Raw genomic sequence first — 27,699 nt, 5'->3', positions numbered from 1 at the left:
TGACATGGAAATATTTACAGATGGCAGTTCTTTTGTTCAGGATGGAAAGCGTAAAACAGGTTACGCCGTGGTGACTGCTGAACAGGTTTTGGAAGCAAAATCTCTCCCCCAGGAAACCAGTGCTCAGTTAGTGGAGCTTGCGGCTCTGACCCAAGCTCTAGAGTTAAGCAAAGGGCAGCGGATGGGCCTGATAACCAATGTGAGCTTACTTCTGCTGACTCCAAATATCCTGAGTCTGCCGTTGGATCCTCAAGACAATGTCTTCCTGTCCTGGGCTCACTCCTATGCTGCATTCCACAATCGGTCTAACTGCTGGGTCTGTGGCGCACTCCCCTCTTCATCAGTGGAAGGCTTCCAGAGGTAGACATCTCCACTTCAAGGAAAAGACTTTCTCCAAGTCTATGAATATCTTCGACAACAATCACATGCGATGCCTCTTCTTCATCTGATGACATCTACCAACCCTAAAATGGACTGGTGGAACACGTTGCACTTTAACTATGGACATAATGTGACTTTTAATTTCGATTTTAACTTGTTTTAATGACTATGTTGCCTGCATCTGTAACTGTATAACTGGATTTGTTTCTAGCCGCATGAAAGCTTTTAAGTTACAAATGGTTGCTCAAACTCCTGCTACTGCTGTAGCTTCCCCCAGATACCCTCAATATGAGGATTAGGAGAATATGTTGCCTCACCAATTTAGGGAAAACGCCCCTTGTCAGCTCGGAAGTAGTTATGGAACGAGAACGATGCCCCTTTTCCCTAGGCAACATAATTCTCCTAAAAGAAAAGGGGGAAATGAGAGTCATTTCCTAGGCAGGTTGATAGGGAGTCTAGGGGTCCCCAAGGAGAGAGGGGTCTGGAATTCTCAAGGAGGAAGAAAGGACAAACTTTTTTTCTTTCTCCACATTCCTTAGGATTATATAACAATAATGTATCCTGCCTAAGGACAGTCTTTGGATTCAACCTTCTGTTATCTTAAAATGTTAATCATGGGAGTAGACCTGGTCTTCACAAGGATGTATCTTGCCTGAGGACAGTGTTATCTTAAAATGTAAATTATGGAAGTAGGTCTGATGAGGTCTTTACAACCTCCAGATATTCTTTGGATTATATAACTTCATTGTTAACACTAGCAAGCAGGTACTCTTTCTGCCCCCTTCTGATGCCTATGTCAGAAGCTTTTTCTATCTCCTTTATACTTTAATAAAACTTTATTACACAAAAGCTCTGAGCGATCAAGCCTCGTCTCTGGCCCCAGATTGAATTCTTCTCCTCCGGGGGCCAAGAATCCCGGTGTATTCGCGTGATTCAACAACAACCTTTCACTCCCAAGGCCCGGAGAGGACCCCGGGGCACCCTCACCTCCCGGTCGAAGTCGTTGCTGTAGTCCGTCTTGTACAGCAGCTCCAGCAGCAGCACCTCCACCTTGTCGGCCTCCAGGCCTGTGGCCAGGGTGAAGCTCAAGGCCCGGTACAGAAAGCCCTGGAGAGGCAGAAGGGACAGAGGGAGCTTCAAGCCGCCAACCCGGCCCTCTGGGGTCACTGCCAAGGGGAGGTCTCTACTCGTCCCTCCAGATTTTTAAAAAATACGTTTGTATATTTTCAAAAACAAGTATCCAGGTTAGTCTGAGAGGTTAGGCTGTAGCAGGGCAGGCATGTTACCAAGAGTGGGGGCCAAGTTTCTCTCCTATATAAACTGAGAGGTGGAATGTTTGCATCTTGGTGAGTCATCTTTGCATCTTCTCATGGTCCAATTTTGGTACTTCTGCCTCTATTCTTTCCCCATTGTTGGATTACTTCTCTTATTTTTTGTTTAAAAGAACATTGTGTGTACAATTGGGAAAAAATAGCAAGAACAGACATCAGTTCAGTTCAGTTCAGTCACTCAGTCATGTCCGACTCTGCAACCCCATGAACAGCAGCACGCCAGGCCTCCCTGTCCATCACCAACTCCCAGAGTCCACCCAAACCCATGTCCATTGAGTCAGTGATGCCATCCAACCATCTCATCCTCCATCGTCCCCTTCTTCTCCTGCCCTCAATCTTTCCCAGCATCAGGGTCTTTTCAAATGAGTCAGCTTTTTGTATCAGGTGACAAAAGTATTGGAGTTTCAGCTTCAACATCGGTCCTTCCAATGAATATTCAAGACTGATCTCCTTTAGGATGGACTGGTTGGATCTCCTTGCAGTCCAAGGGACGCTCAAGAGTCTTCTCCAGCACCACAGTTCAAAAGCATCAATCCTTCGGCGCTCAGCTTTCTTTAGAGTCCAACTCTCACATCCATACATGACTACTGGAAAAACCATAGCCTTGACTAGACAGACCTTTGTCCATCTAAAAACCAGGACTGTCTCTGCTTTTTAATATGCTGTCTAGGTTGGTCATAACTTTCCTTCCAAGGAGTAAGCATCTTTTAATTTCATGACCGCAATCACCATCTGCAGTGATATGGGAGCCCAGAAAAATAAAGTCAGCTACTGTTTCCCCATCTATTTGCCATAAAGTGATGGGAGGAGGCCATGATCTTAGTTTTCTGAATGTTGAGCTTTAAGCCAACTTTTTCACTTTCCTCTTTCACTTTCATCAATAGGCTCTTTAGTTCTTCAATATTATCTCATTTCATCTGCACATCAACTTTAAATGCAAATAGGTATTTTGAGACAAGCAAACTAGCAGGAATTAGTAGAACTGGGGCTTAAAATCAAGCAGTCAAAAGGCCAAAACATAATACAGAAACAATACCATCACAAATCAAAAAAGACTTCTAAAAAATGGTCCACATTAAAAAAAAATCTTAAAAAAAGAATAAAACCAAGCATAGCCTGAGGCTGTGCTTGGTTCACTCCAAGCATAGCATGGATCACTCCTGTGGTCCATTTCCCCAGTGTCTCATTTCTCTTTTGATTTTATTCATAGTGATTTCATTTGGTCATGCAGACAATTTTCATTTTCACAGAGTACAGTCTCTTTCTTTTCCTTTGTCTTTCTAAAAGATTCTTTTTATGCATATGAAGGTCTGTTCTATTCCATGGTAAGTCTATAAAAATATTCATCAGTATATTCTTCCCATCACTCCATGGTTGTATTTCATTTCATTCACTTACATCTTTGTTCTGGGAGAATAAATCCTTCTCTAATGAGCTTTTTAAAAAATATGCTCTTAGCTATTATTCTCTTACATTTTTTTCATTAGGGCAAACGTGGAAATAATCTCGTCAAATAAAACTGTCAGATTTCCACAAATTTCCCTTTTGGGAAAATTAGAAGTAAATTGCATTGCAGATTTTTTTTTTTTTTTTGGCCGCATCACTTGCTGAGCAGGATCTTAGTTCCCTGATGAGGGATCAAACCCTTCCCTGCTGCAGTGGAAGCACGGAGTCCTTACAGTGGACACCAGGGAAGTCCCTGCATTGCAGATTAACTTGAGAAAAAAGGACACCTGAGCAACACTGAGCCTTCCTATCCAAGAAGCAGAGAGTGTACGTTTGGTCAGGCTTTCTCCCAGCCTCTCTGCCCCTTGTAGTTTGGGGTCCCCACCTTGGTCCCACACGTTTCATGCACTCACTATTTTATTTGCTTACACATTTTACATTGTGCTGCTGCTTTGAATGGGTCTCTCTTCATTATGCCATATTTTTGTTTTGTTTGTTTATAGGAGAGATGATGGTTTTGCCTGTTACTTTTGGGGAAAGAATGACTCTATCTACCGGAATTACAAATCTGGAGGCTTCAGCAGCCTTGCTCCCCGTACCCCCAGAGGATGCCTGTCTGAGTGATGAAGAGTCTGGGAGAGTCCTGATGAAATTCCTTAAGCCACTGTATCCAGTCGTGACTTTTTAAGCTATCTGAGCCAATGAAACCGTATTTACTTGTTTACTTTCCTTTAAGCTAGGTGAGTTATTGTAATAAGGTTGAATTATATGCATTGGCTTACTAAATACTACATACAAGTTAACTGACATCTGATAAAATCTTGTACCCATAAATCTATAGCATTTAACTACAGAAGATATACATTGCTGTGTATATTTTACATATGGTATTATGAAGGGTGCATATTTGAACAAATGAAAACTTAAGTTGATACTTTTAAAAATCTTTTTTAAACATCTTTCAGTTCAGTTCAGTCACTCAGTCGTGTCCGACTCTTTGTGACCCCATGAATCGCAGCACGCCAGGCCTCCCTGTCCATCACCAACTCCCAGAGTTCACTCAGACTCACATCCATCGAGTTGGTAATGCCATCCAGCAATCTCATCCTCTGTCGTCCCCTTCTCCTCCTGCCTCCAATCCCTCCCAGCATCAGAGTCTTTTCCAATGAGTCAACTCTTCACACGAGGTGGCCAAAGTATTGGAGCTTCAGCTTTAGCATCATTCCCTCCAAAGAACACCCAGGGCTGATCTCCTTCACAATGGACTGGTTGGATCTCCTTGCAGTCCAAGGGACTCTCAAGAGTCTTCTCCAACACCACAGTTCAAAAGCATCAATTCTTCGGCGCTCAGCTTTCTTTAAACATCTTTATTGAGGTATAAATCACATACCGCTAAATGAGCCCATTTAAGTTTTACAAATTTTAAGCTCACACATTCACCAAGTTGTGCGATGGCCATCACAGCCAAGGTTAGGACATTTTCATCACCCCCCAAAAAGAAATCCTGTACACACTGGCAATCACCCCACATTCCCCTCATCCGTGACAACCACCCGTCTAATTTTCTGTCTCATTAGATTTGCCTGCTCTGGATATTTCAAATAAGTAGAACCATATCATTCATGGGCCTTTGCATCTGGCTTCTTGCACTTAGTGTAATGCTTTCAAGGATCATCCTTTCTGTAGCAGATGTAAGCACTTCACTCCTTTTCATGGCTGAATAATACTCTGTTGTATGGATAGAGCACATTTTGTTTACTCATCATCGACTGATGAACACTTGAGTTTTTTCCACTTTTTGGCTATCTGAATGATGTTTCTCTGAATATTTACATACAAGCTTTTGTGTGGACATATGTTTTCATTTCTTCTTGGCATATATAATTAAGAGCATAATTGCCAGGTCATAGGTAGCTCCAGATTTAACATTTCAAGGAAATGGCAATCTGTTTTTCAAAAACACTGTACCATTTTGTATTTATACCAGCAATATATCAGAGTTCCAATTTTTCCATACTCTTGTCAATATTTGTTATTATCTGTGTTTTTGATTTCAGCCATCCTTGTGAGTGTGGAGTAATGTCTTGCGGTTTTGATTTGCATTTCCCTAATGGTAATGATCTTGAATATGTTTTCATGTGATTACTTTCCATTTGTATATCTTTCCTTCACCCATTTTTAAATTGGCTTATTTGTCATTGTATTAATGAGTTCTAAGAGTTCTTTATATATTCTAGACACAAGTCCCTTCTCAAGGACTAGATTTGCAAATATTTTCTCTGATTCATTGGGTTGTCTTTTCACTTTCTTGATGGTACTATTTTCAGCACAAAACTTTTTAGCTTTGATAATGTCCAGTTTATCTATTTTTTCTTTCATCACTTTTGCTTTTGGGTGTTATTTCTCAGAAGACTTTGCTCAAGCCAAGATCATGAAGATTTATATTTATGTTTCACTCTAAAATTTTTATAGTTTTACCTTTTATATTTACATATATGGTCCATTTTGAGTTAATTTTTGTGTATGGTATGAGGAAGGGGCCCAACTTCATTCTTTTGTAAGTGGCTATGCAGTCTTCCCAGCATCATTTGTTGCAAGGACTACTCCTTCCCCACTGAATTGTCTTGGCACTCTTGTTGAAAATCAATTGACAGTGAATGTGAGGTCTGTTTCCAGACCCTCGATTCGATTCCATCAACCTGTTACCTGTCCTGATGCCAGGATCGCCCTGTCTTGTTTACTGTAATTCTGCAAGAAGTCTTGAAATTGCAAAATCCGAGTCTTCCAACTTTGTTCGTTTTTAAATCATAACGGTGTTGGCTATTCTGTGCCCCTTATATTTCCACAGGAATTTTAGGATCACCTTGTCAGTCTCTGGGGGTGGGGGCGGGAAGCCAGCTGGGATTATAGTGGGGGTCGTGTTGAATCTATAGATAAATTGGCAAGTGTCACCATCTTAAATATATTGTCCTCCAATCTGTGAACATGAAATGCTTTCGTTGGTGAAGACCTTCTCTGATTGTCAGCAATGTTTATAGTTTTGTAAAGACCCCTTAACAATGAAATACACACATGCGGTGGTCATGAGCCAACAGCTGGATGAGACAGGGAGGAGAAACTGGTGTGTGGGAAGGGGTGGGGGTGGGTGTGCAGCAGGTCTGAGAGAAGGTGTTCTGCTCTTCCCCCCCGTCTGCCAAAGGTGGAGGCCCACCACCAAGCCCCAGCTCTGTTTCCCCCTGCAGGCCTTGTCCTCCCCTTTGGCATCCTGTGGTTCGGCGTCACCTTCATCCTTTGCACTATTTACCAAAACACGTTCAGACATCTCATTCCTTGCCTTGGACTCTGCAGGGGCGACGCTGCAGGTGGGGGGCGAGGTGAGAGGAATAGGGAAGCGGGTGACTGGAGGGGAAATGCCCCCCAGCTCCAACAAAGCAGGTTCTTGAGGGAAAAACAAGACAGAGCAAAACACTACAGGCCTCGGGCCCAGAGCAGCCAGCCGTCTCCCCTCCCCGGGCGCTGTGGACAGCCGCAGGCGTACTGGTCTCACGCGCTGTCCCGGAGTCCCCTCCCTGTCTGAACAGCCCTGCCTCTGGGAACCAACCTTCTCCAGGGAGGGGCTGTCGAAGCTCTCGATCTGGTTGTTCAGCTCTTTGCTCAGACGCAGGCTCCAGTTGGAACCCCGAGTCTTCTTGAGGGAGTTTCTCAGAAACTGGGGGTGGGGTAAGAAGGCACAGGTGCGCAGTGCTCCAGAGGGCGCTGTGACCTTGAGCAGTGACTTTCCCTGGCTAGCGCTTCCCTGCTCTCTAGATGGCTTCGCCCTTTCAGCCCCGACCCATCGCTAGTGCTGTGTGGGCTTGGGGGCTGCCGGGAGGGGGTCCCCTGGGCCGCCTCTGGGGCTCTTGGTTTCCAGGGTGGGGTCCCCTGCTGTAGCTGCTTGTGCTCCCCAAGTCTTCTGACAGGAGGGGAACGTGTTCCCTAGGGGCTCCTAAACTCCCCACACGCCAAACCCACCGAGAGCTGCCCCCACCGCCCCCCACCCCGGCCTCAGGCGGCGGGATCGCCTCTACCTGAATCAGCTTGTCCTCCCACGTCTTCTGGTTCCACGTAAACTCGGTGTGTTCTGCAGAGAGAAGGCCACTCGTGCTCCTCTCTCCCACTGCTCCTCCATGCCGCCTCCTAAATACAGCAGCTGGGTCCTCCGTGGACGGGCTACGTCTTCTGGTTCCACGTAAACTCGGTGTGTTCTGCAGAGAGAAGGCCACTCGTGCTCCTCTCTCCCACTGCTCCTCCATGCCGCCTCCTAAATACAGCAGCTGGGTCCTCCGTGGACGGGCTCCCCACACGCCGCACTTCCCTCCCCACCCTCCCAAGGACCAGAGTAGGCTGTGCCGGCCACCTGGAGCCTGGGCGCCTTGGCTCAGGCCATGTGACTTGTACACGGCATGTACACTGCTTGGGGGTGGCTCACACACCCCGCTCCTTTGCTCAGACCAGGTGGCTAGTACATTGCATGTACACTATGGGTGTGTGTGAAGACATCACATGCGCATCTGAGCTCCTTTGCTCAGGCCACATGATTAGCACCCAGTGGGTACCCTGAAGGCGGGGGAGTGACCCACACAAGCACCGCAGGCTCCTTTGCTCAGGCCACATGACTATACCCGGTATGTACACTTAGCGGGTAGCTTGCACAGGCACCCTGGACATCTCACCTTCCAGGTACTTGACCAGCAGGGGGATCTCCAGCTCCCACATGTCGGCCATGGAGGGGGCGATGCTCTGGCTCAGGGTCTTCAGAAGGTTGATCATGGCAATCCCATGGCCCTCGTCCTTGTAGGGGGATGACATCAGTACCTGGGGAACACCGAGACTCCAGTGGGGCCTCTCCTGGGCTGGGCAGCCCCAGGCCTCGTGCACCTCAACCTGGGGTCTCGCTGTCAGAGCCTTTAAAGGGAGAGTTGGACAGGATGGGGCCTTTCAAGACGCGAGAACGCAGGCTCCCTCCCCACCCAGGGTTCCATGGACCTCGGAGCAGGGTCAACACAAGGAGGAAGATGCATGGGTGCAGGGCAGAGCTGACCCCCAGGGAAGGGCAGGCTGCTGACAGTGTCCTGCGGATGCTTGGGGCCATTCAAAGGGCCAGCAGAGAAATCTGGGCGCCTGCTGCCCTTGCCGCATCTCCCCAGAGGGACGACGGGAGCCTGGAAAGCTCTGTCCTGCCAAGCATCCAGCTCCAAGCTCCCCCTGGAGGCCCTGGGGATTAGGAGCTCACGGGAGGGGCACCGCAGGACACAGCAGGGGCCAGGCCAGTGCACGGCCCCCGTGAGCCACTCACCAGGAGACGGGCCAGCAGCTTCTGTGGCGCGGGCAGGTCCACTGGGGAGAGAAAGATACAGGATACTGAGGCTGCCCCGCTCCTGTGCCCCGGGGGAGCTTCTCCCTGCATGGTGCTGCCCCAACAGCATCCCAGCGCCCCCCAGAATGCAGGAGGGTCAGGAGAGGGGATTTTCCACAAAGAACATCATTACAACTGGCCATCCTGGGAAGGAGGAGCCTGGTGCTTGCTACAGACTGGGGCTGAGAAGATGCTCTGTTTTTTTTTTTTAATTAATATTTATTTTAATTGGAGTCTTTACAATATTGTGGTGGTTTTTGCCATACATTGACATGAATCAGCCATGGGTATATGTGTGTTCCCCATCCTGACCCTCCCTCCCACCTCCCTCCCCATCCCATCCCTCAGGGTCATCTCAATGCACTGGCCCTGAGCACCCTGTCTCATGCATGGAACCTGGACTGGCAATCTATTTCACATATGGTAATATACATGTTTCAATGCTATTCTCTCAAATCATCCCACCCTCACCTTCTCCCACCGAGTCCAAAAGTCTGTTCTTACACCTGCATCTCTTTTGCTGTCTCACATATAGGGTCATCGTTACCATCTTTCTAAATTCCTTATATATGCGTTAATATACTGTACTCTTTTCAGGATGTGCCTGCTTGGGAGTACACACCAGGCCACTGTGAGAATGTTTCTCTCCTACTGTGAGTCTCGGCCTTGTTGAGCCAACAGTAACTAGACACCCGTCCACTCCCCTCCCCTCCCTCTGCAGGCTTTGGGAGGCTGTGAGCCCAGGAATAGCAGGAACACAGCATTTGGACCAGCGGGCAAGGGAGGGGCAGGCCTGCTGAGAAGCTGCAGGGAGGGGCAGCACCCAGGAGGGAGCCAGCCCCAGACTCAGGGTTGGGGCAGGAGGTAGACCAGGGGATGGTCTAGCCGGATGCCCAGAGCTGGCTCTGCCCTTCACCATCACTGGGTCCTGTGAGGCTCGCAGTCACCTCCTGTCACCAGCCACATCCATCCTCAAAGCCCCAGGACCATGACAGCAGCCCCCTTGGACGGCAGGGTCCCCCGTAAGTAGGTCAGTCTCGTCCCTTTCTTGAGGGTCTGGTGCTAACAAGTGTATCATCAGGGGCGAGTGGGAGGGCCTGGTGGGGGTGGTTCCAGAGGACTCGGATGGGATATACAGTCCTTCCAGCGGGCTCCTGGGGGCCAGAGAGCTCACACCTGGGGGAAGCCTGAGCCAGGACCCCTGCCCTGAGGTCTGGGCCAGGGTTGGGGGGAGGTGGGGAGGAGAGGAGTGGGCTGCCAGAGGAAGAATGTATGATTTTAACCTCCTCAGATTTCGGCAAGGGCAGCCTCTTTGGCAAGGCCTGGCTCTCTGAGCTCCGGGCTGCTTCCTGGAGAGGGAAGCCTGCTCTTGCTTGCGTTGGCCTCCTCTTCCTTGGCGTGCAGCTGGCATTCGGCCAGGTTGGTGAGGCTGACGCAGATGGGGGTCAAGGCCTCTGTGTAGTCCGTGTCCATGATGTAGCACAGGAGCCTCACCCAAAATTCCTGGGGGGGGGGGGGCAGTAAGGAGGAGCTGGGATCAGCCATCCTGGGCCTTGCACAGCCTTGTGATGAGATGGTTGGCCCCCCCACCCCTGCCACTGCCACAACAGCATTGTCTCAGCCTCGCTACTCCAGAACCACACTCAGACCCGCTGACTGACTGCCTCAGCCCTGCCTGGCTCCACTGCCCAGCCTGGATCTCTGCCAATGCCATCTAAGCCACACCCACCTGACATGGCCGAGGGGGTCAGCTAGTCCTGGGCCCTTGACCGCTGTGCCCGCTGGCCTCACTCCAACCCCGCATCCAGCACATCCTCTTTGACCAGCCCTCCCTCGAATGGCAACCCACTCCAGTATTCTTGCTTGAAGAATCCCATGGACAGAGGAGCCTGGCAGGCTGCAGTCCATGGAGTCTCAAAGATCTGGACACGACTTAGCTACTGAAACAATAACAAATGCATTACAGGTCAACAAAGCAAGGCCCAAGGCTTTTAATTAAAATTCCCACTCAGTGTCTGCCCACACTGCCCCAGCCTCTGCCTCTTGCACCAGCGAGCCCATGACCCGCAGCAGTCCGTTTCTCCTTCACTGAATCCAGGTGGTCAGAAAACAAGGATCCTCACGTAGTGCCCCACACTCACCCCCACAAAATTCTCTCATCACTCCCCAGTGCCTTCTGTGGACCTGCTAACCGGTACGGAGCAGATCCCAGAAGGCACTTATCACATGCCCCTTCTTTCACAGCCCACATTTGCTCTACCTTCCACTCTCCTCTGTCTTTTTCTTTCAAAGATTATTCAAGTGACATGATTGCAATCTGATCCCAAAGACCCTGACTGTGTGCCTGCTGGGTGCAACTATGGCTCTCCATGTGGTGGATACAGAGACCAGTGGTTGTTGCTCAGTCGGGTCTGACTCTTTGTGACCCAACGGTAGCCCGCCAGGCTCCTCTGTCCATGGGATTCCCCAGGCAAGAATACTGGTGTGGGTTACCATTTTCTTCTCCAGGGGATCTTCCCAACCCAGGGATCAAAGCTGCATCTCTTATGTCTCCTGCATTAGCAGGCAGGTTCTTTACCACTTGCTCCATCTTGGAAGCCCACACTCTCTTGTAGCATTCTGTATTTCAGAAAGGTCACAGGTCAATAACTTTAGGGACACCAGACCGAGTGGCTGAGTTGCCTGATACCAGCTGTGGCCATTCTGAAACTCTGAGGAAGAAAAAAAAAAAGCATGACCTTCTAGAGGATATAAAACGTCTTTCTATTCCCAAGGGAGGGGCACAGCTCTCAAGGTGCTAGCCTGCTGTTTCCCTTTTGCCTGGAAAAAATAATTTACTCTTTTCTATTTCTTCCAAACTCTGTTTCCGTATTTCTATTTGGCATCTGTGGACCAGGAGCCAAGATTTTGGGAACATAACTGGTGTGAACAGCTTGTGTTCCCAAAGCCACCTAGGGAAGGATTAAAGAGGGCTGGGGTCAGGAGAAATCCTAGCTAGTATGACCCCAGCTCCAATTAGAAACCCACATATTTGAAACTTCTATGTGTAACACAAAGAAGAAAACAAGCCAACAAAGATGTGGACAAAATTAAAGAACAAGTGGAGAAAAAGATGCATGTGGATAGAAGGGTATTTTCAGCAATAACAGTTCAGTTCAGTCGCTCAGTTGTGTCTGACTCTTTGTAACCCCATGAACCGCAGCATGCCAGGCCTCCCTGTCCATCACCAATTCCTGGAGTTTACCCAATCTCATGTCCGTTGAATCGGTGATGCCATCCAACCATCTCATCCTCTGTTGTCCCCTTCTCCTTTTGCCTTCAGTCATTCCCAGCATCAGGGTCTTTTCTAATGAGTCAGCTCTTTACATTAGGTGGCCAAAGTATTGGAGCTTCAGCTTCAGCATCAGTCCTTCCAATGAAGATTCAGGGTTGATTTCCTTTAGGATTGACTGGTTTGATCTGTAATGGATAGAACTTCATCATTTTATTGCTCAAACTGCTGATCAGGGCTCTCTCTCAGCTAAAAATGACAAGGACATTCTTCAAGCCTGACTTTTGATTCAGGGTCCTTTCACTTGTCTTTGAAATTCTTTATATTCTACTTATTCTGTCAGTGGGACCACCCTGTCCCATCCTGCAAGCTGTCCAGTCCTTGGAGAAGAGGACTCTTCTTCTCAGGACCCCTCTTGTCCACCCATCTCCTCCAACTGCCCAGACCACACCTCCCCACCCTGGGCTCCTATGCCTATATCCTCAGGGGTTTTGGCTGTGAATACCCACCCCACCAATTTTCCTTTCCCCCAAAAGGCCACCATACCTCACTACACATGTGGGTGACAGAAATATTGAGTAACAAAGTAATGTGAGTGTTTAATCACTGGGACCTGTGCACTCCTCCAAGAGTGGGTTCACAGAGCTCAGGGAGGCAGTTGGATCTGAGAGTTCCAAGGCTCTGGGACCCAACGGTGATGGTTCCAGTGAAACCCACCCCCCACCCTGCCAGGGGAGCTGCTCCCCACTGAGTCATGACTGAGGACCCCAAAGGGCTCCTCCTTTGTCAACCCATCCTGCCGAATCCACATTACCGTTGATGTGTATCGGGCAGAGAACAGAGCCTTTTCTTGTGGTGTATTTTTGTTCTGTCCAGGAGAGAAGTTGGAGGAAAGGTCAGTATATAGGTCCCAGGCTTACTCCTTACAGGACTCCCAAGAGGAAGGGAGCACAGGATAGTGAAAGATGCTGAGATGGAGTTTGAGAAACTTGGGATGGGAGGAAAAAGGATCGGGGAGGTTTTAATCCTCTGTGTTAACATCTGTGTTGGGGTTTGTCAGAAGCTGCCGGTGTGGAGGGAGCCCCTTGAGAGGTGCAATGGGCGCAGCTCAGGGGGATTCCTCACTAGTCATTAGTTTTCTGTGTCCAGAAGAGAGGGAGCAAAGGCCCTTCCTCAGCAGGGGTGGTGATCTGTCACTGCGTGGCAAATCACCTAAATGTAATGGCTTAAAATGACACTGTTTATTATCTCACAGTTTCTCTAGTCAGGAGTCCATGGTTCAGCGGGGTCATTCGCCTGGGGTCTCACAGGCTGCACTCAGGATGTCACCTGGGCTACAACCTTTCTGAAGCCCAGTCATCTTCCATGTGGTTGTTGCCAGAATCCAGTTCCTTTTGGTTGTAGGACTGAGGCCCTTGGCTCCCTGTGACGCAGGCAGTTTACATCACTGCTGTTTGCTTTTCAAAGACAGCATGAGAATTTCCAGTCTGCTAAGATGGAGTTGTGTGAGACATAATGTAATCATGGGAGTGAGACCATCACGGGAGGTTCCCCTCACCTTTGCCATATACTATTGGATAGTGTGTGTGTGTGTGTGTGTGTGTGTGTGCGCGTGTGTGCACACGCACGCGTGTATGTTCAGTCATGTCCGACTCTTTGCAACCCTTTGAACTGTAGCCCACTAGGCTCCCTTGTCAATAGGATTTTTCAGGCAAGAACACTGGAGTGGTTGCCATTTCCCCCTCCAGGGGATCTTCCTGAACCAGGGCTCGAACACGAGTCTCCTGCATCTCTTGCCTTGCCGGCAGATTCTTTACCCACTGAGCCATCACTAGAATATGGGTCCAACCAAGTTACAGGTTCCTCCCACACTCTAGGGAAGGGGTTATGCAGGGTGGGACTCACTGGGGGTCGTCCTAGAATGGGTGACATGCCAAGTGTTTTATCAATCTTACTTCCAAAGACCTTGAAGAAGAGATGGCAGAAGCAGCAACAGAGTCACATGAGGACCCATCAGACGAAACAGAGGACCTGGGGCCTCTGGAACCAGATGACAGCGGTAAGAAAACCGACCCTCTCCCTGCACTTCTGCCTCATGTTCTCTACTAACTCCTTGAGGGTAAGCCCCAACCAAGGTCTCAGTTGTCCCCATCTATACAGTGGGCAGGAAGGTCCCACCCATGCCCCAGGTGGAGCTAGGGCTGGGCTGGTGTCAGGGAGACTGGGACACCAGGGACACCCCTGTAACAGTCATCTTGCCATCACGTCGACCACCTTTGTCTCAGGTACCTTCCAGCAAGTCACAAACCTCCTCAACATCATGGAGAGCGAGTCGACCAAAACGGACACCGAAGGGGCAGGTTTTGACATGAGGAAGAGGCTGGCCTCGGTGATTATCACGGAGAAGGCCACCACCGAGCCTTCCGTGGTGATGAATGCTCTTATCCGCTGCCTGCAGGTGCCAGAGGTAGGGCCTCCTCCCCCAGGCGCTTCTCTGAGCTTGGCCACCTGCTTGCACATCCATCCACTGCTCAGCACACATTTACTGACTGTTGTCAAGGCAGGGCTAGGTGCTGGGGCCCCTGAGGACCAACTGGGCCCTGGGGTGCTCACAATTTTTCAAAGCTCCTCTGTATTCTGATTCGGTGGGTTTGGGAGTCGTCATCTTAGAGCAGGTGAGCCAAGTGACAAAGATATTGAGTAGCAGTGAAGCAGGTAGGTGTGGGGGAGCAGAGACACAGCAGACGCAGGGCAGCAGGGTGCTTGCCAGTGGGAGGTTGTTTCGTGGGGCAGAGGGTGTTGATAGGAGTAATGGGGAATGTGCCCAAGATCACACTGGGGCTTGTACAACAGGACCAGAGCATCAGCATCCTCTGACTGCTTGGTACAACTCAGATTTCTGGGGCCCATCGTGAGAGCTTCTGATTCAGTGGATGTATGGAGTGGAACCCAAGACTTAGCATTTTTAGCAAGTTCCCAAGTGATGTGTCTACTGGTCTGCAGAGCACACTTAGAGAGTTGCTGGATTTTAGACTATCCTTGAGCTTTTGAGGGTGGGTAGCAAAGGAGTTGTTCCTTATAGGAGTTCGTGTGTGTGTGTGTGTATTTCAGCCCCATCACGTCACTGTCATGCAGGAAGTTTCCCTGACCGGGGACTGAACCTGGGCCTGTGTAGTGAAAGTGCTAAGTCCTAACCACTAGGCCACCAGGGCATTCCTTTTAGGAGTTCCTTCCTCCTCCTCCTGGTTTTTTGGTTTTTTTTTTTTTTTTTTTTTTTTGCCACTCTGAGCAGCACGTGGGAGCTTAGTTCCCCATCCAAGTTTCGAACCTGGATCCTTCCATCAGAAGCTCGGAGTCTTAATCACTGGACAGCCAGGGAAGTCCCTAGGAATTCTCCATAGCAAGCTTATTTTACAGAAAGACACGAGGCAGCCGTGAGGAAGGCATGCCAGGGTCCAGGAGCATAGGAAAGAGATTTGCAAAACAGATTTTAAAATCTAGGTTTTATTATTACTCAGGCATAGGAGACCCCGGTTCAATTCCTGGATCAAAGATCCCCTGGAAAAGGGAACGGCTACCAACTCCAGTATCCTGGCCTGGAGAATTCCATGGACAGAGGAGGCTGGCAGGCTAGAGTCCACAGGGTCACGAAGAGTCAGACAGGACTTAGCAACTTTCACTTTCATAGTGAGCCCAACAGCTCAGGAGAGGATCATCTTGAAAAACTAGTCTGTTACGCACAGATCCCCAGAGACAGGGGTGTGCCATGCCATGCAGTCCCACAGGAAAGCACCAGCTTGGGCAGGAGGCAGAGGGACCATGGGGGAAATGTGTGCAGGTGTGGCTTCTCTAGGGGTGAAGCCCTAGATTAGCTAGTCAGCTCCGGGGTGTTGGGACTCCCTGAGTGGTCTGGTCCCTGGCCCCAGGGTGATTAGAGCAGGTGTTGCTTTATTGACTATGCCAAAGCCTTTGACTGTGTGGATCACAATAAACTGTGGGAAATTCTGAAAAAGATGGGAATACCAGACCACCTGCCTTGCCTCTTGAGAAACCTGTATGCAGATCAGGAAGCAACAGTTAGAACTGGACATGGAACAACAGACTGGTTCTAAATAGGAAAAGGAGTACATCAAGGCTGTATATTGTCACCCTGCTTATTTAACTTATATGCAGAGTACATCATGAGAAACGCTGGACTGGATGAAACACAAGCTGGAATCAAGATTGCTGGGAGAAATATCAATAACCTCAGATATGCAGATGACACCACCCTTATGGCAGAGAGTGAAGAGGAACTAAAAGCCTCTTGATGAAAGTGAAAGAGGAGAGTGAAAAAGTTGGCTTAAAGCTCAACATTCAGAAAATGAAGATCATGGCATCCGGTCCCATCACTTCATGGGAAATAGATGGGGAAACAGTGGAAACAGTGTCAGACTTTATTTTTCTGGGCTCCAAAATCTGCAGATGGTGACTGCAGCCATGAAATTAAAAGACACTTACTCCTTGGAAGAAAAGTTATGACTAACCTAGACAGCATATTAAAAAGCAGAGACATTACTTTGTCAACAAAGGTCCATCTAGTCAAGGCTATGGTTTTTCCAGTGATCATGTATGGATGTGAGAGTTGGACTGTGAAGAAGGCTGAGCGCCAAAGAATTGATGCTTTTGAACTGTGGTGTTGGAGAAGACTCTTGAGAGTCCCTTGGACTGCAAGGAGATCCAACCAGTCCATTCTGAAAGAGATCAGCCCTGGGATTTCTTTGGAAGGAATGATGCTAAAGCTGAAACTGCAGTACTTTGGCCACCTCATGCGAAGAGTTGACTCATTGGAAAAGACTCTGATGCTGGGAGGGATTGGGAGCAGGAGGAGAAGGGGACGACAGAGGATGAGATGGCTGGATGGCATCACTGACTCAATGGACGTGAGTCTGAGTGAACTCCAGGAGTTGGTGATGGACAGGGAGGCCTGGCATGCTGCGATTCATGGGGTCGCAAAGAGTCGGACACGACTGAGCAACTGAACTGATAGTGGTCCAGTGCTTCCCAAATGAGGCTCCATGGAGAGAAGCATCCACCTTTCTTTCTTGGTGGTGTACCATCCCTGGTTGAATGAGAGTCATTGTCAAATCTGACTCTCCAGGAGTGATCAGGTTGCAAAACCTATTTGTCAAATCCCATCCTCATTCGGGTCACTTAAAATGGTGACCAGAGCTATGTAGGAAGCAAAATAGAGCATGTTGTCTTGAACTTTGCAAGAGGGTCAGTGCCAAGTCTGTGGAGGACCCTGTATGCTGACCGTTTGACCCCTGTCTTGCTGAGTAGCGAGGACAGATGCAGGCCATGGGGGCAGGGCCAGTTGGATGAGTCTGATGGGGGAGGGGAGAGGGGTGTGAGACAGGCTGGAGGTGGGGGCAGAGCTGGGGCGGTTTGAGGATCATGGGTTCATCGACCAGCTGGAGTGTTAATCATACGGCATCCAATTTCAATGTATGGATTCCCCGCCTCAAGCCAATCTGCTGACACCAACTGGGGATGGGGGTCCTACAGTTTTACTCAATTCTGACAATGTCTGCCTGGAGATAGTGTCAGATTCCATGGGTTAAGGGCTCAGTCCCATTAAGGTAGCATTAGTGGTAAAGAACCTGCCCATCAATGCAGGAGACATAAGAGACATAGGTTCAATCCCTGGGTTGGGAAGATCCCCTGGAGGAGGGCATGGCAACCCACTCCAGTATTCTTGCCTGGAGAATCCCATGGACAGAGGAGCCTGGTGGGCTATATATAGTCCATAGGGTCACAAAAAGTTGGACACAACTGAAGTGACTCAGCATGCACGCATGCACCCATAAGACCACCCCAGCCTGGCCCGTGCTTCAGATACCAGTGGTAAGTTTGGCCAATTGGCTATAGACTGGAGGTTCCCATGACCCCCTCCTCGAGTTTCATGAATTTTCCAGAGGGGCTCACAAAATCCAGAGAAATCTTTTACTTACCAGTTTCTTATAACTCAGGACCAGACAGATGGAAGAGATGCATAGGGTAAGGGTATGGGAAAGGGCGTGAAGTTTCCGTGTCCTCTCTGGGCCTCCCATCCCCTCTAAATCTCCGTGTGTTCACCAGTCTAAAGCTCTCTGAACCCTGTCCTTTTGGATTTTTATGGAGACTTCACTATCTAGGCATGGTTGATCAAATCACTAGCCATTGGCAATTGATTCAACTTCCAGCCCCACTCTCCTCCTGGGGGGTCCGAGTGGTTGGGACTGAAAGTGCTAGTGCTCTAGTCAGATGATGGGTTCTCCTGCCAACCATTCCCCAGCCTTCAAGTGAAAGGGAAAGTCGCTCAGTCTTGTCCGCCTCTTTGCAACCCCGTGGACTACAGTCCACGGAATTCTCCTGGCCAGAATACCGAAGTGGGTAGCCATTCACTTCTCCAGGGGATCCTCCCAGCCAGCCCAGGGATCGAGCCCAGGTCTCCCACATGGCAGGAGGATTCTTTACCAGTTGAGCCACCAGGGAAACCCTCCCCATCCTTAGGTGTGGACCAAAAATCATCTCAATAATACAACAAAAAAAGACATCTTTGTCACTCTCATTGCTAGGAAATTCCAAGGATTTCAGGCTTCTGTGCTTGGGTGAAGACCAAACACACGTCTTATTATAAATCACAGTCTCCTAGGTATTAGGGGGAGGGCCAGCAGGAGGGAGACCACAGTGGATCTGTGGGCTCCCAGGCCCCACTGCCTGGTCCTGGACCTCCCCACCTGCCACACTTGTTCCCCAGATTTCCACTCAGCGCAAAGTCAACATCTACAACATCCTCCAGGAGATCATCCAGCAGGAGGGAGAGCTGGAGGAGCGCTGCGTCCAGAGGCTGGTCACCATCGCCTCCAAGGAGATGAGGGACATGTTGGAGGTAGTGGATGTCCTGCCCCCGCCCACCTGGCCGCCACCCCAGGGGGCTGGGCTCTGGTGGGTGAGGCATGGGAGGCCCGAGGCCCTTGTCTGGTTATCTCACGGGAACAACAGTAGGCTGAGGGGGCCCATGGGACCCCAGCAGGGCTGGAGTAGGTGAGGGGCAGGAATGCTGGTGAAGCCACGTGTTCTCCCGTGCCCTGCAGATGGAGGGCTACATGAGGGCAGAGGTGGCCAGCGACACCCTGGTGGCCCTGTCCCGAAACCACTTCAGCTTGGTCATGTACGAGCTGCAGCACCATCTCAAACCCCTCAACCTCACGGAAGAATTTGTCATCGTCACCCTGGCCAAGCTGGCCAACGGCAATGGTAGGGCTCGTGGGGACTGGGCCCCGGCGTCTGCCCGTCTGGCCACCCCTGTGCCTCTGCCCTGGTCCCTGCCCCCACCCCCTCCCATTTCTCCCTCTTCTTGCCTTCCTCTGGCGTTCCTCTGTTTCACTTCTGGTGTCTCTCCCTCCCTCTCAGCTGCTGAGATCCCCTCCCTGTGCCTCCCATCCTGTGTCTTTTCTCCTGCCGGCCCTTCTCTTGCACACCTCTCTTTCCTCGCCCCCCACCTCTGGCCCTGTTCTCTCCCTCGCTCCCTCCCTTTTTCCCTTTTCAGTCTGTGCACACGTACTGAGCATCCGCTCCACACAGGCCTTGTGGGGCAGTGGCCCGTGGATGAGTGAGGCACTGGGAACCAGTACACGAGAAAACGGAGTGTCACAATGGGAGAGGGCACGCGGCTGTCCTCCTCCTAACCGCCATCTCACTCAGTGTCTGGGTCATCATTCTAGAATGTTTCAGTTCAGTTCAGTCACTCAGTCGTGTCCAACTCTTTTCGACCCCATGAATCGCAGCACGCCAAGCCTCCCTGTCCCAGAGTTCACCCAAACTCATGTCCATCGAGTCAGTGATGCCATCCAGCCATCTCATCCTCTGTCATCCCCTTCTCCTCCTGCCCCCAATCCCTCCCAGCATCAGTCTTTTCCAATGAGTCAACTCTTCGCATGAGGTGGCCAAAGTACTGCAGTTTCAGCTTTAGCATCATTCCTTCCAAAGAAATCCCAGGGCTGATCTCCTTCAGAATGGACTGGTTGGATCTCCTTGCAGTCCAAGGGACTCTCAAGAGTCTTCTCCAACACCACAATTCAAAAACATTGATTCTTCGGTGCTCAGCTTTCTTCACAGTCCAACTCTCACATCCATACATGACCACTGGAAAAACCATAGCCTTGACTAGACGGAGCTTTGTTGGCAAAGTAATGTCTCTGCTTTTGAATATGCTGTCTAGGTTGGTCATAACTTTCCTTCCAAGGAGTAAGCGTCTTTTAATTTCATGGCTGCAATCACCATCTGCAGTGATTTTGGAGCCCCAAAAAATAAAGTCTGACACTGTTCCCACTGTTTCCCCATCTGTTTCCTATGAAGTAATGGGACGGGATGCCATGATCTCCATTTTCTGAATGTTGAGCTTTAAGCCAACTTTTTCACTCTCCTCTTTCACTTTCATCAAGAGGCTTTTTAGTTCCCCTTCACTTTCTGCCATAAGGGTGGTGTCATCTGCATATCTGAGGTTATTGATATTTCTCCCAGCAATCTTGATTTCAGCTTGTGCTTCTTCCAGGCCAGAGTTTCTCATGATATACTCTGCATATAAATTAAATAAGCAGGGTGACAATATACAGCCTTGACATACTCCTTTTCCTATTTGGAACCAATCTGTCATTCCATGTCCAGTTCTAACTGTTGTTTCCTGACTTGCATATAGGTTTCTCAAGAGGCAGGTCAGGTGGTCTGGTATTCCCATTTCTTTCAGAATTTTCCACAGTTTATTGTGATCCACACAGTCAAAGGCTTTGGCATAGTCAATACAGCAGAAATAGATGTTTTTCTGGAACTATCTAGCTTTTTTGATGATCCAGCAGATGTTGGCAATTTGATCTCTGGTTCCTCTGCCTTTTCTAAAACCAGCTTGAACATCTGGAAGTTCCCAGTTCACGTATTGCTGAAGCCTGGCTTGGAGAATTTTGAGCACTACTTTACTAGTGTGTGAGATGAATGCAATTGGTGGTAGTTTGAGCATTCTTTGGCATTGCCTTTCTTTGGGATTGAAATGAAAACTGTTTCAGTTCAGTTCAGTTCAGTCGCTCAGTCGTGTCTGACTCTTTGCGACCCCATGAATCGCAGCACGCCAGGCCTCCCTGTCCATCACCAACTCCCGGAGTTCACTCAGACTCACGTCCATCGAGTCAGTGATGCCATCCAGCCATTTCATCCTCTGTCATCCCCTTCTCCTCCTGCCTCCAATCCCTCCCAGCATCAGAGACTTTTCGAATGAGTCAACGCTTCGCATGAGGTGGCCAAAGTACTGGAGTTTCAGCTTTAGCATCATTCCTTCCAAAGAAATCCCAGGGCTGATCTCCTTCACAATGGACTGGTTGGGTCTCCTTGCAGTCCAAGGGACTCTCAAGAGTCTTCTCCAACACCACACTTCAAAAGCATCAATTCTTCGGCACGCAGCTTTCTTCAGAGTCCAACTCTCACATCCATACATGACCACAGGAAAAACCATAGCCTTAACTAGACGGACCTTTGTTGGCAAAGTAATGACTCTGCTTTTCAATATGCTATCTGGGTTGGTCATAACTTTCCTTCAAAGGAGTAAGCGTCTTTTAATGTCATGGCTGCAATCACCATCTGCAGTGATTTTGGAGCCCCCAAAAATAGTCTGACACTGTGTCCAGTGTTTCCCCATCTATTTCCCATGAAGTGATGGGACCAGATGCCATGATCTTAGTTTTCTGAATGTTGAGCTTTAAGCCAACTTTTTCACTCTCCTCTTTCACTTTCATCAAGAGGCTTTTTAGTTCCTCTTCACTCTCTGCCATAAGGGTGGTGTCATCGGCATATCTGAGATTATTGATATGTTTAGGAGACAACAAAGGAGTGGCGGCTTGGGAGGCCCACGCCCTGCCTCCTCTCTGTTCCCTGGGGCCCCAGGAAGAGCAGGGCTCTTCCTTCTTTTCCTCCGCCCCTCCCCTTCCCCCATCACCTATCCCCACCCCTCCCCCATCTCCCCTCCCTCACCTCCCTTTTCCTCCCCATTTTCCTCTTCCCTCCTTCTCTCCTCCCCCCTTCTCCCCTCCCCCCTTCTCCCCTCCCCCCATCTCCCCTCCCCTTCACCTGCTCCCAGCTCACACTTCTTACCTCGCCTGACTCCTGCCATCTCCTGTGGCCCAGCCCATGCAAAGGGGCTCCCTGGCCTTGTTCTGGGCACTCACTGGAAGTGTGGGTGGTGGTGGTGTCCTTTCTGCTGACCCTTCTCCTCCAACTCCCTGAGACCTCTGCCCACACCTTGCAGTGTTTGAGTTCATGCCATACATGGGCATCACCCTGGCCACCATGTTCACCATGCTGAGGCTCGCCAATGAAGCCAAGATGCGCCAGGTGATCTGTGGTGGTAAGTGTCCCACCTGGGCCTGCAGGTCTGCCCCGATCAGGGTGTGGAAGGAAGGCAGTGGTAGACAGGTAGAGACGAAAGGGCAGTGGGAATCGCAGGAGAGGGAGACCAGGGAAATGGTCCCAGCTTGGGCTTGACCTGGGCCATGTATATCTGATCACCTTGCCCCAGGTTTTAATTATGTCATGGTTTTGTGAGCCCCAATCCCCAGTACCTGAGAAAAGTAGGACAAAACGCGTTTGCCACTCTTTGCTTTGGAGTCCCCAGGATCTGAGTGAAAAGTCTTCTTCCAGGTCTCACCCTTGACCTTGCCACAGGAACCTCAGGGCTGGGGGCCCAGTCACACCTGTGTGCTCCACCCCTCAGGGGAGTCTTTCACCCTCAATCAAGGAGGGGCTTCATGCAGGACAAAACAGGGAGCTGGGAGGGAGGTTGGAAAGGCAGACAGACAGGGACACAGGAGATTTTTCAAGCAGCATCTTTGACCGTCTCAGTAACCTGCTGGTTATGGAAGTGTGAGGGCTCCTCCTGAGGAGGCAGCCCTGGAAGGCTTTGTTCTGCGTCCTGCCCCCTGGGGCTCACTGCACGTCCCCCGGCAGCCATGGAGACCTTCTGCGAGACGGTGCAGTTTTACCTGAGGCACCTGGAGGACAGCGTGTACCCCGTGATGACTGAGGACCAGTTTGCGGTGAAGCTGTTCCCCATGTATCGCTACTTTGTGACGGTGTGGCTGCGGAACAACAACCCGGAGGTGAGACAGGCCCTGCTGGGTGGGGGTGGGAGCCCGTGGTCCTCGGGTCATCGCTCTCCAGCCTGTGCAGCTGGCGGAGTTGAGACACCATGGGGTCCAAGGAGGTGGAGACCTGATTAATGGCAGAGTGATGGGGGCCCTGGAGGTGTCTTGATAAAGGTCCCTGGAGTTGCTGGACCAGGGTCCCTGTTACACGTGTGCCGGGCCCTCTCCAAGCGGTTCACTTGTAGGAGCCACTTCCACACCAACTCTGGGCCACAGGACTGTTTTACAAATGAGGAAACGCAGACACAGAGAGGTTGAATACCTGTCCAAGGCTACCTGAGTGACAGATTAGGACCTGGGGGACAGGCTTCGCACTTGCGGGGCCTGGGGGAGGCCTGGACTCTACTCCAAGGTCCCCTCTGTCACCTGTCCTTGATTTGAGGCTGGGGCTGATGTCACAGGGGGTCCTGGCTGAGGGGTCTAGAGACCCGGCTCCTGTGCTAGGTGAAGCTGGGGGTCATCAAGTCCCTGAAGCCCATGCTGAGCCTCCTCCTGCCCAATGATGACCTTCGGGAGCAGGTGTACGACTACATCCCCCTGCTGCTGGCGGAGTACCAGGGCAGCCTGGAGGCGCTCTTCATCACGCAGGTGAGGGGCCTGGGCTGGGGGCTCGGGGTATTTAGGGCTCCTGAGTGTCCCATGGGGTGTCGTCCGGGTGGGAGATGGAGCCACGGGACCTGGCACTTGTCCGATTTCCGAGAAACAGATGCTGCTGTTCCACGTATGTTAGTCACTCAGTCACGTCTGACTCTTTGCAACCCTGTGGACTGTATCCCACCAGGATTCTCTGTCCATGGGACTTCCCAGGCAAGAATACTGGAGTGGGTTGCCTGTTCCTTCTCAAGGGGATCTTCCCGGACCAGAAATCGAAGCCAGGTCTCTCATGTTGCAGGCAGATTCTTTACTCTCTGAGCCACCAGGGAAGCCAGGCAGAAAGGATGATACCTCAAAGGGTTCTGGGACCCACAGTGAGGTCACAACTTTCATATCGGTTTCCTAAGGCTGTTGTAACAAAGAACCAGGAGGCAGGTGGCTTAAAACAACAGAAATGTGTTCTGTCATGGTCCTGGAGGCCGGCACTTTGAAATCAAGGTGTTGGCAGTCTGTACTCCTTCTGCAGGCTCTAGGAGAGAATCTTGCCCTTCCAGCTTCTGGTGGCCCACGCACTGCATCACTCCAGTGTCCTCCTCCGTCGTCACATGGCCATCTCTGTGTCTCTCTCTCTGTGTCTTCTCCTCTTCTCATAAGGACAGCGGTGCTTGGATCTAAGGTGTTGTCAGGGTGATCTCATCTTGAAAGCCTTAACTAATTATGTCTGCAAAGACCCTATTTCCAAGTGACCTCACATTCTGAGGTTCTGGGTGGACATGGATTCTCGGGGGGAACACCATTCAACCTCTTACCAGCCTTGAACGTGTGCGAGATGGAGTTTTTGCAAGATTCTGAGCTGAGTTGTGACCTGGGCTGGTGTATATTGTGAAGGGGGTCACTCATTCACAGATGAGGCGAGACCGTTCGCCTCGTGAAAGCTGGGAACAGAAATGAACGTGCCAGATTTGGGGAGCCACCAGCAGATCTTCTGTCTAAAAGTTGGAATGCACCTCCCGGTGACTAGAAAAGAGAGGGAAAGAAGGCCTTGAACGCCCACGCTCAGTGGCCTAGAGCAGCCCTGCCGAGCTGAAGTGTCCACCGCAATCCTCAGAGGCGGAGGGAAACAGAGTCGGACTCAGGGGTCTGGGCGGAGCTTGAGAGGTGGCCTCTCTGCCCAACTCCCAGGGGATACTGATACCTTCAGAGGAGGGAGAAAGTCAAGGAGCAAAGGTCTGGCGAGTGACCTGAGTCGGTAGAAGGTCACCTGCCACCGTTTCCCGCCCGCGACAGGTCTTGAGGCAGATCCTGGAGATGTCCGTCATCACCAACAGCCCCGTCCCGCAGATGCAGCTCCACACCATCTTCACGGAGCTCCACGTCCAGGTGAGCCCCAGGGCCGCGCGGGGCGGGGCCTTCTCCGGGGCGGGTCAGAGGAGGAGGACTGGGGGCGGGTCAGGGGAGGCGCGCTGGGGGCGGTCAGGGGAGGCGCGCTGGGGGCGGTCAGGGGAGGCGGGCTGGGGGCGGTCAGGGGAGGCGGGCTGGCGGCGGGTCAGGGGAGGCGGGCTGGGGGCGGGTCAGGGGAGGTGCGCTGGGGCGGGTCAGGGGAGGCGCGCTGGGGGCGGGTCAGGGGAGGCGGGCTGGGGGCGGGTGGTGTGCCGACCAGGGCTCCGGGTGGCAGGGTGGCGGTGGGGCCCACGTCCCGATGCCAAAGCCCTCCTGCCTCCTGCCGGGGGCGAGGCACAGGTGGGGCTCCTGCTCGTGTGCCCCTCTGCGGGGCTTACCTCTCCATCCCCTGCCCGCCCCGCCCTAGGTGTGCTCCAGGGCCCCCGCCCAGCAGCAGTACAGCAGCCAGAACCTGACGGAGATCGTGCACTGCTTCATAGCCCTTGGTGAGGCGTCCCCGGGCCCCCGGGAGCCCTCGGGAGTGCCGGCCCCTCTGAGCGCCGGGTCCCGGGGCTGCCTTGTAGCGCTGCTGCTCTTGACTCGGGGCACGACTAAAGACGTCCTTCCCCCCAACCCCCTGCAGCCCGCTCCTACCCCAAGGAGCTGATGAAGTTCTTCCTCAGCCAGATGGAGATGAGCAAAGAGGCCGTCCGCGTGGGGACCCTGGCCCTGATCAGGGCAGTGGTGAGCGCAGATGGTGAGCACTCACGCCGCAGGAAGACCGGGCAGGAGCTAGGGTGGCAGGTGTCACTCATATCTGGCCTTTTTTTTTTTTTCTTAAACTTTTGGCCGCACCCTGCGGCGGCATGTAGGATCTTAGTGCCCTGCCCGGGGATCGAACCCTTACCCCCTGCGTTGGAAGCACAGAGTCTTAAGCACTGGACTTCCAGGGAAGTCCCTGGATCATTTCCTCTCTTACAGACCCTGCTGGGTGGGCCACGGAGTCAGGGCTCTCCGTAGCTTCATGTTTCCTATCCTTGAACCTACCCCGGCCTGTGTCCCACCCTCCACACCCTCGCCCCTCTCCTTCAGCCCTGAACCCCAGCTTCTACCTGAGCCTGAATTTCAAACTGTTTGCCCAAATCCTAGTATAACTCCCAAAGCTAAATGAAAGGCTGCAGATAAAGCCTAGATACACAGTATAGATGTAGCCCTAAAGCCCCATTGACCCAGAGTCAAAACTTAGTCTGAAACCCTGTTTCCGAATCCCTAAGCCCAAACCCTAAACCTGGCCTTGCTATCCACAGGGAATCACAGTTCCCAAGAGCACCGGCTCAGAGCATCCGCTTGAATTTGAATAAGGTGCCCTCTGCTGGCAGCATTTGTTTTTGCATGGTTTGAGAACCACACGTGCTGTGCTCAGTTGCTTCAGTCCTGTCCCATTGTTTGCCAGGCTACGGACTGTAGCCCGCCAGGCCCCTCTGTCCATGGGATACTCCAGGCAAGAATACTGGAGTGGGTTGCCATTTCCTCCTCCAAGGAATCTTCCTGACCCAGGGATCAAATCCACATCTCTAATGTCTCCTGCATTGGCAGGCCAGTTTTTTTCCACTAGCGCCACCTTGAAAGCCCTGAGAAATGCATGGTTGGCTTCAGTTCAGCCTTTCAGCTGCATATCCTTGTGCAGTACACAAACTGAGCAACTGTATGTGAAAGACCTTCTCCTGACAGTAAACCTATCTCTTACAGAAATGAAAATTTAAGCAACAGTGAAAGTGAAACTTGCTCAGTCGTGTCTGAGTCTTTGTGACCCCATGAACTGTACAGTCCTTGCAGTTCTCCAGGCCCCAATACTGGTGTGCCATAGTGAGACTCCTTTTTACCTATCTGATGGGCAGAGATGATAATGACTAGAGTTGGCCTACCCATTTTTCTGCAGAAGGGCAGATAGCAAAAATATTTTCAGCTTTGCAGACCACACAGTCTGTGACAATTATGCAAATTGGCCATTGTAGAGCAGAAGCAGTTATAACTTCAGAGCATGGCTGTGTTCCAATAAAGCTGTGTCTACAAACACAGACTTTGGGCTGGAATTAAACTTAGGGCTAGACTTTGCTAGTCCCTGGTCTAGAATACAAGAAACAAGCCACTGATACTTCCTTGTCAGGGGTGTAAACTAATAAACGATTCTGGATGCTCACTTGGATAGGGCCCAAAACACGGGCTCAAAATCTAACATTTTATCAGCTGCCTGAAGAAATTAATTGCCCGAAGGCAATTGGATAAAGATGTTCCTTATAACATTGTGCATAGAAGCAAAACATTAAAAACAATCTACATGTTTTTCTACAAGAAATTTGTGGACTTAGCGATAGTATAGCCTTATATGGGCTTCCCAGGTGGCACTAGTGGTAAAGAACCTGCCTGCCAATGCAGGAGACGGAAGAGATGCAAGTTCAGTCCCTGGGCTGGGAAGGTTCCTGGAGGAGGGCGTGGCAACCCACTCCACTATTCTTGCCTGGAGAATCCCCATGGACAGATAAGCCTCGAGGGCTACAGTCCACTGGGTCGCAGAGAGTTGGAAATGACTGATGCAACTTCACATACAGGCATGCATAGCCACATATGGAATATTATACCATCTTTTTCATGGAAAAGCCGCTCTTTGTATATTAAGTATAGCAGTACAGT

General features: G+C 50.8%; 2 protein-coding genes across 7 annotated transcripts in view; one reads left to right on the top strand and one right to left on the bottom strand.

The window, feature by feature from the left end:
* Positions 1-736: 736 nt before the first annotated feature.
* LOC139180105 (maestro heat-like repeat-containing protein family member 2A) lies at positions 737-12,469 on the bottom strand. Its single transcript, XM_070781346.1, has 9 exons — positions 12,371-12,469; positions 11,798-12,012; positions 10,283-10,493; positions 9,837-10,056; positions 8,494-8,534; positions 7,871-8,012; positions 7,226-7,278; positions 6,760-6,867; positions 737-1,488 (listed from the first exon to the last, which is right to left on the bottom strand). Exons 6-9 carry the CDS (start codon positions 8,004-8,006, stop codon positions 1,315-1,317), a joined length of 471 nt encoding a protein of 156 aa, XP_070637447.1. The 5' UTR covers positions 8,007-8,012; positions 8,494-8,534; positions 9,837-10,056; positions 10,283-10,493; positions 11,798-12,012; positions 12,371-12,469; the 3' UTR covers positions 737-1,314.
* A 61-nt stretch (positions 12,470-12,530) lies between these two features.
* Positions 12,531-27,699, top strand: part of MROH2A (maestro heat like repeat family member 2A) — a 55,687-nt gene continuing 40,518 nt past the window's right edge. For 5 of the 6 annotated variants that reach the window (XM_070786928.1, XM_070786925.1, XM_070786926.1 and 2 more), the window contains exons 1-11: positions 12,531-12,719; positions 13,788-13,883; positions 14,110-14,291; positions 18,606-18,737; positions 18,943-19,105; positions 22,140-22,238; positions 22,838-22,989; positions 23,479-23,622; positions 24,916-25,008; positions 25,436-25,514; positions 25,652-25,765. In XM_070786928.1, the coding sequence (XP_070643029.1) occupies positions 12,644-12,719; positions 13,788-13,883; positions 14,110-14,291; positions 18,606-18,737; positions 18,943-19,105; positions 22,140-22,238; positions 22,838-22,989; positions 23,479-23,622; positions 24,916-25,008; positions 25,436-25,514; positions 25,652-25,765 (1,330 nt within the window). In that variant the 5' untranslated portion in view covers positions 12,531-12,643. The remainder of the gene's footprint in view (positions 12,720-13,787; positions 13,884-14,109; positions 14,292-18,605; positions 18,738-18,942; positions 19,106-22,139; positions 22,239-22,837; positions 22,990-23,478; positions 23,623-24,915; positions 25,009-25,435; positions 25,515-25,651; positions 25,766-27,699) is intronic. The other variant, XM_070786927.1, reaches the window with a different exon arrangement.

Source organism: Bos indicus, chromosome 3 (genome assembly GCF_029378745.1).
Source record: "Bos indicus isolate NIAB-ARS_2022 breed Sahiwal x Tharparkar chromosome 3, NIAB-ARS_B.indTharparkar_mat_pri_1.0, whole genome shotgun sequence".
NCBI classification, from domain to species: Eukaryota; Metazoa; Chordata; class Mammalia; order Artiodactyla; family Bovidae; genus Bos; species Bos indicus.
The sequence above is the reverse complement of the archived record's forward strand: the minus strand, read 5'-3'. Positions and strand labels throughout refer to the sequence as shown.

Coding starts and splice junctions, on each gene's coding strand:
- LOC139180105 (XM_070781346.1), bottom strand. CDS start 8,006: ATGTCATCCCCCTACAAGGACGAGGGCCATGGGATTGCCATGATCAAC. Junction 7,279..7,870: donor GCTGGTCAAGTACCTGGAAG/GTGAGATGTCCA, acceptor TTCTCTCTGCAG/AACACACCGAGTTTACGTGG. Junction 6,868..7,225: donor GGGAGGACAAGCTGATTCAG/GTAGAGGCGATC, acceptor CCCCACCCCCAG/TTTCTGAGAAACTCCCTCAA.